The sequence below is a fragment of the Cucurbita moschata genome, unplaced genomic scaffold (genome assembly GCF_002738365.1).
Source record: "Cucurbita moschata cultivar Rifu unplaced genomic scaffold, Cmos_1.0 Cmo_Scf00021, whole genome shotgun sequence".
In the NCBI taxonomy this organism is placed as follows: Eukaryota; Viridiplantae; Streptophyta; class Magnoliopsida; order Cucurbitales; family Cucurbitaceae; genus Cucurbita; species Cucurbita moschata.
The window spans coordinates 2,827,894-2,837,704 of record NW_019268537.1 but is presented as its reverse complement, the minus strand read 5'-3'; the positions used below and the strand labels follow the sequence as shown (position 1 = coordinate 2,837,704).

Genomic DNA, 9,811 nt, shown 5'->3' with positions numbered 1-9,811 from the left:
AAAAAAAAAAAAAAAAAAAAAAAAACTAAGCAGCTCGTAGAGAAAATAATTTAAAAACAAAATTGTCACAACTTACGTTGCAACCTAAGATAAACATTTACTTTGTCATTTTACAAGATAGTTGAACTCTTTTTCTCTGAACTTTCACATATTAAAATCACCCATCCATATCCAAGCCCAACATAGCATACATATCAAGAATTGCAATTAGGATTTATAAAGGTTTGATGAAAGCAGAAACGATAATATTAGCAGTTGGTTTTTTTTTCCATTTCTTAGGAAGAGAAAATTATATGAGCACCAAAACATACACATTGAGCTACATTGTATTAACAGAAAATAGTAGAGCAAAAAACGTACAGTAGAACTAGCCATCCTCATAAAACCTAGTGCCAATGGAGATTACAAAAATTCCGCAAATTGACCAAGAATGAATCAAATCATAAAATATTTGTTAAGGCCACATTCCTGGAGGTTGTGAACTTACTGTTAGGGTGGAACATTCTAGAAACAAAGCGGACTGTCGGTGGCTTATTTGGATAATCCTCAGTGAACTGAAGGGTAAGTTTGAACGTACCTGGTCAACTCATAAAAATGATTACCAAATTACACACCATACACGAAGTTCACAAATATATTTAATTAAGAGAACTACCAAATTTGAATACAAAATTAACTCAAAATTTCAGAAAATCAAACGACAAACAAGATGCCAATATCCCTTTCACTAAAATCTCACGTTTAGAAAAGCACTGCATAATACATGGATCATTCAGAGTACATACCCGTACATTGCATGAGGAGAGATGAAAACAACCTGACTTTACAAAGTCAAGAGCCCCAAGAAGACAATAAATAGAATTTTAGAAGTTATAATTATTCCGATTCTTCCCCCAGGAAATACAATGCACTCGCCATATCCAAATAGCGAAAAGAGCTTAACAAGAAGATCAAGAGACGTGAAGAAATAATTAACTATATAGCAAAAAAAATATCTACATAATTGAGAAAAGTTAAAATACTATTGTATATATTGTAGTACACATGCATCAATATCATTAATTATTTGTAGTTTTGGATAGAAAACAAAGTGAAATCGTCAAATAAGAGAGAGGTTAATCATCAGAAGACTCGGTTCTAATAACAACACTGTTGTCTTCTTAATTAGTCATAAAGGACCAGAAATTGAGAATACCTCCATCCCAAGGTGTATCATCTGGCCTGCATAAGCCAATGAAGTAACATGTAAATCAGTTAGCAACAGAAGCAATGATGGACGTGTAAAAAAATTCTGATAAGAAAAAAAGGGTCGTACCCGAATATAACAGCATTCCATAGCATGATATTATTGTCTTGGGGAGCACCACTGATGCCAGCAGGTGGATCTAGCTGCAACCTCTTGAAATCTCTCATCAGTCTCTTCCTTGCAGGAGTAGACATCCTCACCGGCTGAAAATAAACCCAGACAACAATTTTAACTTCACTTTCTTCAGCACTCGCATGGACAACGCAGAAAAAATGATTATGCTCAATCTGAACATGAAAAGATACCGTTCGAGTATTCCAAATATATAAAAATTCACGCCAAGTGCAAGTTTGATGAAAAACAAGAAACAAGTTCGATCATCAAACGAGAAGGGGATTAAATGGATGGAGAAGTGGTAGAACTGTTTAATTTCATTTAAAGAACAAGCAAGATACGAGAAAATGTCCTCGAGACACATTTCAATTCGGAAAGCTAACTACTAGATATTGCAAACCCATGCAGTAACAAAACAAAAAAGTTAACGCGTTGCACGTCAATAAATCTTTTCCCATACTGTCGCCGTAATCAAAACCCCTAGATCTCTGTCCAAATCTGCTAGCCAGAGAAGCAGAATATATCATCTAACAAATTAAGGCGAACAGGTCTTAACCTCAGTATGGGAACACATATGCGTCCACGCGACAACCACGTCAATAACATCGAAAACAAAAACCAGTGACACACCATGATAATCCACGAATCGAAGACAAAATTAACAAGGCAACCATGTAAGAAAAGAATTCAAACAATTAAGATGATCGAAACCCCTTACCCGTAACCTAGCGCGGCGAGATCCTTCACTTGATCTTGATGGACTCAAAAACTAAATCAAAGAAAAATCCCGATTTCAATCCTCAAACGCTTCGCGAGAGGGAATCGTCGATGAGAGACTTCCCCAGTGGCCAAAACACGATTAAGAGGCTAAAAGAGGGAGAGGAGAATCGAGTCGTGCTTATATTATTGCATTTGTCCCACCAAAATAATAATAATAATAATAATAATAAAGAAAATAAAAGGATATATTGGAGAGGAAAATGAATTACCACGTGCCAATCAGCGATGTGCTGGTAATTTGCCATTTTGGCCGCCCTTTTTGCGCGTAAATTAACGTGGCGCCGTCTAGTAGGGATCTCTAATTTGTAAGTTGTTAAGATTTAGAGGTGATATTAAAAAAATTAATTACTTAATTTAAAAATAATATTTAGATTTTTTCAGATGGTTAAAGTTTATGTTTATATTAAAATTTAAATTTTTAAAAGTTAAATTGGTAAAACATATATAATATATATAAAAGATATTGATTTATTATAATTTTCGATAAATATTATATTAAAAGATGAAAATTTTAAAATAACTATCTTTTTAAAAAAAACAATAAATGAAATAAATTATTTATGAGAACTTTGTAGATCAATAAATAAATGAGAAATTTAGTGGTGATGAGGACGGAGAAGACTTTTTAGTCTATGCATCATACTGTGAACATCATTTTTATATACTTAATGGACAACACGTAAAAAAAATTTAAAAAAACTTTATAAGGAAAAATGTTTGATAAAAACTAAATAACATGACTTAAAAGTTATATAAAAAGTTATAGGTCTAGCAAATAAGGCAACTCAGAGACCCACTTGAATTACTTATGGGATAATAAATTTAATATAGATTCAAACCTCACTTCAACTTAAAATATTGTATCTAACGTCCTAAAATGAACCATGTTAGTACGGGATTTTTATCTTCTTTCTTATGCTTAACTATTGGTCACGACTTCCAAGTAATGATTCCCTCATGACATCAGTTGGCATTATTGTCGATGGAGGTATTATGTGTAATTTTCATTATGCTTCTTCATCGAGCGCTTGCTATTGTGCATCCAAAATTTGAGTGCATGTTCCACTTTAACTTCACAACATGATTTCTCGGCAAGAGCAGTGGAAACTATCTCAACTCACGAAATACGTTGACCTAAAATAAATTGATTAATTAATAAATACCACCGTCCATTACTTTTGATGATGACTCGAACCATGATGAGTTTAGTAACAAAAATTAAAATTTAGTATCTGAGCTGCAGGGAAAATCGAATTAAGGATTTAAAAATTTAAGCATCTGTGACGAATTTTAGAATTTAATTTATCTAAATGATTAGATAACATTTAATAGAATTGTCCTCTCTTTTATAAAGCTTGTTTAACTATTAAATAAATAAGAAAACTCGAACGGACCAACGTAAACGAGCGTTGGAAGGTAACAAGTCTACAATTGGTTAATAAGCTCGATCGCTTGTGCTCCGATCAAATCCCATGAATCGCGAAATAGTGCGATTGGTGGCCAAAGGATTTTACGTTGAAGCATTCTCCATGTACTCGCAGCACCACTCAGCCTCCCTTAGTTCTTACAATTTCATTTTTCCTCCTCTCTTCAAAGCGTGCGCAAAGCTTAACTCGGTTCCACAAGGCCAAATGCTGCATACCCACTTGATGAAAGTGGGGTTTTCAGCAGACGTCTATGCAGCAACAGCCCTCACGGATATGTATTTGAAGCTTTTTCATGTTGATGACGCTCTGAAAGTGTTCGACGAAATGCCCCACAGAAACACGGCGTCTTTAAACGCAATGATTTCTGGGTTTCTGTTGAATGGTTTTCGTGGAGAAGCGTTACGGATGGTTGAGCTTGTGAATCGCGGTTCATTAAAGCCCAATTCAATTACCATTGTTAACTTGCTGTCAGCATGCGCAAGTGTTGCTCATGGGATGCAAGTACATTGTTGGGCTATCAACCTGGGTTTTCAAATGGACGTATATGTTGCTACGGCGCTTTTGACGATGTATTGTACTTGTGAAAAAATGGGTTTCGCTGCAAAGGTATTCCAAGAGATGTCGAACAAAAACGTGGTGAGTTTTAATGCTTATATTTCAGGGCTTCTACTGAATGGCATGCCCCCTATGGTAATTGATGTATTTAAGAGCATGATGGAATGCCCACCTGGGAAATCGAATTCCGTCACACTGGTTTCTGTCCTTTCTGCTTGTTCTAGTCTTTCACATCTTGGATTTGGTAGGCAGGTTCATGCACTCACTGTTAAAATTGATAATGATGATGTAATGGTTGGAACTGCACTGGTGGACATGTATTCTAAATGTGGGGCTTGGCAGTGTGCACACAAGGTATTCAACGAGCGGAAAGGAACCAGTAACTTATTTACTTGGAATTCATTGATTGCAGGAATGATGTTAAATGAACAGAGTGAAATTGCAGTGGAACTTTTTGAATCGTTGGAGTCCCATAAATTGCAGCCAGATTCAGCTACCTGGAACTCAATGATAAGTGGACATGCCCGTTTGGGTCAGCCGGTGAAGGCCTTTAAGTACTTTCATAGAATGCAATCGGCTGGCACAGTCCCTAGTTTAAAATCTCTCACTAGTCTTTTATTCGTTTGTTCAGACTTGTCTGCATTGCGACATGGCAAAGAGATCCATGCCCAAGTAACTAAAAGCTTCACTCATATGGACGTGTTGCTTGCCACGGCACTTATTGACATGTACATGAAATGTGGATGTCTTTCTTCAGCACAGAGACTCTTCGATCAATTTGGCTTCAAACCAAAAGATACAATATTTTGGAACGCAATGATCTCAGGTTACGGGAACAATGGGGAGAACAAATCTGCGTTTGATATATTTGATCGGATGCTGGAAGAAGGAGTACATCCAAATGCGGCCACATTTACCAGTCTCTTGTCTATTTGCAGTCATTGTGGTCAGGTTGACAAAGGTTGGCAGTTTCTCAAGATGATGAACAAGAAATACGACCTGCAGCCAGATCGTGATCATTATAACTGCATGATAGATATTTTGGGTAGAGCCGGCCAGTTGGGGAAAGCTCGAAAATTGTTGGAAGAATTGCCAGAGCCTTCTATGTCTTCTCTTGCTTCTTTGCTTGGTGCTTGTAGCTTGCACAAAGATTCTAAACTGGGCGAAGAAATGGCTTCAAGAATTTCAGAATTAGAGCCTAAGAATCCACTTCCATTTATTATCTTATCCAATATATATGCTGAGCTTGGAAGGTGGAAAGATGTTGAAAGGGTTAGAGAAATGATGAATGACAAAGGATTGAGAAAGCCATCTGGCCTTAGTTCAATAGAATGACCTAAGAGTAAGTACATAAATCAAGTAATTAGTATACTTCTGGTGCCAAACCAGAGCTCGCAACTCTTTTACATCTTAAGTATTTATGATTTGTAAGGAAAACTTATAAATGTCACTGATTCAACATTTCTTCGGCAGAGAATCCAAAGTTGTTGATTATGTAGTTGGGTGGTTCAAAAATGAAGCACGAGATCACGTCCCTTAGGGTGATGACCCCTACAACTTCGTCATCAGCAGCTACGACATAGATCCTGTGGACTGACTTGGAAGCAAGACTATGAATAACAGAGCCGAGAGTCGAATCGAGTTTGCATATGATTGGCGGGGCTAGTTTCCCAACATCTTGGATCAACATAACTACTGTCTTGATGAAATCCATAACAGTAAGCTTCCTGAAATCCAACGACAAAAGAAACATAAAACATCAATCGACAAAAATGGGCTTTTATAGCTTAAACACATTTGATAATATAGAAAAACAGAAGGAATTAGCCCATATGAGCCATAAAAGAAAGTTCATTACCTCATTGGGGCATTAGTTTCTAACATAGTTAATATGCAACCCTTTCCACGTTTATTGATATTCATAGTTGGCAGATACTAGAGCATTCTATAGTAGAAGGTCAAGTATGTGACTTAAAAACGTAATTCAACGTGCATAATGAAAAGTCCTGCCTTGTATCCTACCTGAAATTGGAGAAAATTTCAGGCTTAAGCAGTAAATATCTTATGTCTCTTATACTTATATTTCCCACAATTCTGTTCTTTGGCCCCTCGACAACTGGAAGCCCACCAATGTGATTATCTCTCATTCGCTTGAAAGCTTCCAGTATCAACTCTTGGCTTTGGATGGTAATGACCTGACCAAAAAGAGAACAGACAATTAAAGCTGTAAATTGTTACAAACCAAAACCAGTCATTATAAGTACTTGCCTCGTTACAAGACATGAAAGGAAGTCCTAAATCGGAAATAGGTCTTGCAGCTATACAGTCAAACCAGTCCCTTCCTCTACACCTTTCAAGACCCTGAACCACTGCAGATTGAGTTATGTAATTCTTGATGTCGGGTTTCCCTGGTTCGATGACAGGTACATTCCTCAATCTATATTTTGAGAGTAGCAATAAGACACCTAACATGGAATTATCTAGGGTCACTGGAAGAAATGGAGCCCAGCGGTAGGATTTCAATATCGACTGAACCTGGAACACATGAGTACATGATACCAAGGCTTGAAAATGAGTACATATGATATGAGGTAGTAATTTGGTTAGTTTGAGCAATAAAAGTCACCCTACTGGCATAGTTTAAGAGCCTACTGTTGTTGATTTGAATGGTTCTTCTTGCAGTAAGACTTTGTAAAAATCTTGTCCTAAACTATCAGCCGCTGTGGCAGCATCTTTACCGATTCCTCTGTCAACAGCAACTCCACCAGCCACAGCAGCTCCAACCGCCGCTGCAGCTATCCCTGCAACTGCAATGGGGCCTGTCGCGCCTAATGCCAATGCTCCAAGAGCACCAACTGCTCCTGCACCAACTCCAATAGCAGTAGCTGAACCAGCAGATAAAGAAGCTGCAGCAAGTTCCGCACTCTCCATCACCCACAAGATAATCGCCGAATAATCCACAATTCCAAGGTACCTTTCTCTCCAATTTATACTTGCTCTTGCATTTGGATTTGTTACAGGAGCTGATAAAATGTTGCACTCAGATAGAATCTTCACAGCATGAGGAATAGTTGTGTCTGCTGGAATCTCAATAACTGTAAAAAGTATATCTAGTAATTTGTTATGCATAAACATACGGAGGAAGTTACAACACTGAAGAAGTTATTGATACTCATTATTACCTCTGCCTACCGAAACTCCAGGAAATGAGGAAACTGGGATCCTGGCAAATGCATCATTCAGCGTCTCCTGTAAGAACTTTGGAAGTTTCTTCGTAGATTGGATGCGTTCGAAATAGGATTCGCAGTTTGACAATGCAGAATATCTAACCTCCTGTTCTTGTGCCATATGTTGTAAACTTGGATCCTGGGAAATGCATCATTCACTCCTACTTATGATTGAAACGTTTAAAAAACCATATAGATCAAACCTACCTCAGAAGATGCGCTTCGAAAGGCTCCTTAGGCGCTGTTGTGTATCATCAAATGAATTCAGGAATTAGATCAGAAGGTCCCCTCTCTTTAACTGGCCTGCAGGATTTATCGCTGATATCCCATCTTCCCGCCACGTCTCTGAATGCGACTCCGTCAGCTGCCACCAGCATTGAAATGGTCAGCACCTCCCTCTCTCTCTGGCTGTAAGAAAGTCCCACGCATCGAAGCTTGCGTTGCGTTGGTCTTTTTTGCGGTCTGGTTTCGTCCTCTCGATCATATGGCCTTATAATTACACAATGTACCTAATAGGTAGATTTTGATATTTACTTAAAATAAAAAAAATGAAAAAACAAACTACTAATAAAATAAAAGTATCATTTAAATGACTAAATTCTTAAATTTTATTTTAATTTAAATTATAATCTTAAATATTAAAATGTCCATAAAAATAAATATAAAAAGCGGATATATATATATATATTGTGAAGGAAATAAAAGAAATAACATTAATATATATTTAAGTGGCAACTCGTTAGTGGCCTAATTAGAAAGACGGTTTTGTTGTGCATGATCAAACGGCGTCGTCTGGAAATAATTTTAATTTTTTTTTTTTCATCGCCGACCAGTCCCAGTTAACGTAGCATTCCGGGTATCCACTCCGGACTTAATTTTTTGTCCTCCTCCGAGACCCCATTTCTCCTCCCTAGGGCTTCCGATTTGACGACACCACTATGGCTATGCAAACTGGAGTAGGCCTTTCGAAGATTCTGATTCTTGTTGGAGCTGGTATTTCAACTAGACTTCTAATCTATTTAATTTATACGTTCATGCTGTTTATATGATCTAAAACCAATTTTTTTCGAGAGTATGTCACGATTGTTAATGTTGTTATTGTGTTTGTTTTTACAGGATACTCTAGTACGATCCTGCTTAAGAATGGTAAATTATCGGATGTGTTGGGTGAACTTCAGGTGTCGATTTTTCTTATTTTGGCTGTTTTTTTTTATTTTTCTGCTTAATTAGCTCCAATGTTGCGTGGCATTAGGAATTTTTTTGGGAAAGTTCCAAGATGCTATTGACTTTTTATCTAATTGGCGATGGAACGTTCGTGAAAGGTGTTTTAAATTATTATTGTCATCGTTTATTTACGGTGGACTTCAATATCTCACTTTCTAGATTATTGTTGTAACGGAATAGCTTATTGGATGTCTCATAAATTTGCTCAAACTAGTTCAAATGATAAACTAGGCTCAACAAAGCGTTGGAACATTTGTTTTGTTTCCGTATGAGTGACTGCATTTTCTATTGTTGTGCTTACAGTCCTTGGTGAAGGGCTTAGAGAAGTCTGGGGAACAATATGTGGGTGATTCTGACTACTCTGATGCCATTGCTGCTCAGGTGCTGATAAAATATATGCATTTTAAAGAGGTATTGTCCGATAGTTTTTTTATGTGGTTAATGAAACGTCTATCTGACTGTCGTGTAGGTGCGTCGATTAGCTATGGAAGTTCGGCATCTCTCTTCTTCACGACAGATTACTATTCTCAATGGAAACTCTGGAACTGTTGGCAAGTCAGCTTATTTTTAATCAATTCATTTGCAAATTGCATAATTTAAGAACTTTGATAATGTGCCAATAAATTGGATCGTTGCTTTCACTTCAAAGGTAATAGTTTTCTGTGCCATTGACTGCCTTTTAATCATTTATTTATTTTAACAGGTAATATATCATCTTTCATAATTCCAGCTGCTACTTTGGGTGCCTTGGGATATGGATACATGTGGTGGAAGGTAATGTTAGATTTTTTTTCAAGTGTTCTAAAGTTGCTTTTTATGTGCCCAAAATTTAATGTCTTCTGTAATTTTTTTCTCTCTTTACTTTTCTATCAATAAGTCATTACCTTTTTAAGCCTTGATTTTTTAAAATGCGTTTTTATTAAACTTGTTAAAAGAAATGTTCCATAGTGTTTCAAATTGGTGGTTTGTCCTCTTTTTTTTTTTTTTTTTTTTTTTTTTTCCTTTCAAAATTGTGCTTTGTTTTCTTTTGGAGGGACATTTTGAGACTTGAACTCGAGACCTCTTGCACCCAAAGCAAGAATTATACCACTATAACAAATGCCCTTATAATGGACCATATATTAAGTTGTTAATGGAATGTATCATCATTATTTCATTTATTTTCTTTGTTAATGAAATCCATGAGCAATAATTATTATATCTTTTAGATCTAGACCGCTGTTAAATTATTTACATAG

At 36.5% G+C, this 9,811-nt stretch overlaps 4 protein-coding genes across 10 annotated transcripts in view; 2 read left to right on the top strand and 2 right to left on the bottom strand.

Annotated features, from left to right (window-relative positions):
* LOC111458408 (ubiquitin-conjugating enzyme E2 2) overlaps positions 1–2,252 on the bottom strand; it is a 4,484-nt gene extending 2,232 nt beyond the window's left edge. Inside the window, exons 1-4 of one of the 2 annotated variants that reach the window (XM_023101056.1) lie at positions 2,079–2,252; positions 1,316–1,533; positions 1,196–1,221; positions 488–577 (exon numbers count right to left, since the gene is read on the bottom strand). In XM_023101056.1, the coding sequence (XP_022956824.1) occupies positions 488–577; positions 1,196–1,221; positions 1,316–1,440 (241 nt within the window). In that variant the 5' untranslated portion in view covers positions 1,441–1,533; positions 2,079–2,252. The remainder of the gene's footprint in view (positions 1–487; positions 578–1,195; positions 1,222–1,315; positions 1,534–2,078) is intronic. The other variant, XM_023101055.1, reaches the window with a different exon arrangement.
* A 1,281-nt stretch (positions 2,253–3,533) lies between these two features.
* Positions 3,534–7,413, top strand: LOC111458155 (pentatricopeptide repeat-containing protein At2g02750). Of its 5 annotated transcripts, none has more exons than XR_002713061.1 (6): positions 3,534–5,464; positions 5,596–5,840; positions 6,441–6,545; positions 6,619–6,713; positions 6,805–7,092; positions 7,326–7,413. XR_002713061.1 is itself a non-coding variant. In XM_023100636.1 (2 exons), exon 1 carries the CDS (start codon positions 3,613–3,615, stop codon positions 5,455–5,457), a length of 1,845 nt encoding a protein of 614 aa, XP_022956404.1. In that variant the 5' UTR covers positions 3,534–3,612; the 3' UTR covers positions 5,458–5,464; positions 5,596–6,145. The 5 variants fall into 5 exon arrangements, 1 of the variants encoding a protein (XP_022956404.1); XR_002713059.1 differs by having other exon boundaries at positions 6,607–6,713; XR_002713060.1 differs by having other exon boundaries at positions 6,432–6,545; positions 6,607–6,713.
* LOC111458156 (SNF1-related protein kinase regulatory subunit gamma-1-like) lies at positions 5,422–7,851 on the bottom strand. Of its 2 annotated transcripts, none has more exons than XM_023100638.1 (6): positions 7,557–7,851; positions 7,305–7,488; positions 6,775–7,217; positions 6,391–6,657; positions 6,145–6,317; positions 5,422–5,849 (listed from the first exon to the last, which is right to left on the bottom strand). In XM_023100638.1, the coding sequence occupies exons 2-6, from the start codon at positions 7,468–7,470 to the stop codon at positions 5,570–5,572; spliced, it is 1,329 nt and encodes a 442-aa protein (XP_022956406.1). In that variant the 5' UTR covers positions 7,471–7,488; positions 7,557–7,851; the 3' UTR covers positions 5,422–5,569. The 2 variants fall into 2 exon arrangements, with proteins under 2 accessions (XP_022956406.1, XP_022956407.1); XM_023100639.1 differs by having other exon boundaries at positions 7,305–7,480.
* A 298-nt stretch (positions 7,852–8,149) lies between these two features.
* The window catches only part of LOC111458539, a 5,878-nt gene continuing 4,216 nt past the window's right edge, over positions 8,150–9,811 (top strand). The window contains exons 1-5 of the mRNA XM_023101279.1: positions 8,150–8,342; positions 8,466–8,527; positions 8,877–8,954; positions 9,043–9,124; positions 9,277–9,347. Of these exons, the coding sequence (XP_022957047.1) occupies positions 8,288–8,342; positions 8,466–8,527; positions 8,877–8,954; positions 9,043–9,124; positions 9,277–9,347 (348 nt within the window). The 5' untranslated portion in view covers positions 8,150–8,287. The remainder of the gene's footprint in view (positions 8,343–8,465; positions 8,528–8,876; positions 8,955–9,042; positions 9,125–9,276; positions 9,348–9,811) is intronic.

Bases quoted from the DNA above. Each gene is read 5' to 3' on its own strand.
- LOC111458155 (XM_023100636.1), top strand. From the start codon at position 3,613: ATGAATCGCGAAATAGTGCGATTGGTGGCCAAAGGATTTTACGTTGAA.
- LOC111458156 (XM_023100638.1), bottom strand. From the start codon at position 7,470: ATGGCACAAGAACAGGAGGTTAGATATTCTGCATTGTCAAACTGCGAA. The intron at 7,218-7,304 runs GTAATAATGAGT...TACTTTTTACAG, and splicing joins TGGAGTTTCGGTAGGCAGAG to TTATTGAGATTCCAGCAGAC. The intron at 5,850-6,144 runs GTAGGATACAAG...GTTGGATTTCAG, and splicing joins GAAATTTTCTCCAATTTCAG to GAAGCTTACTGTTATGGATT.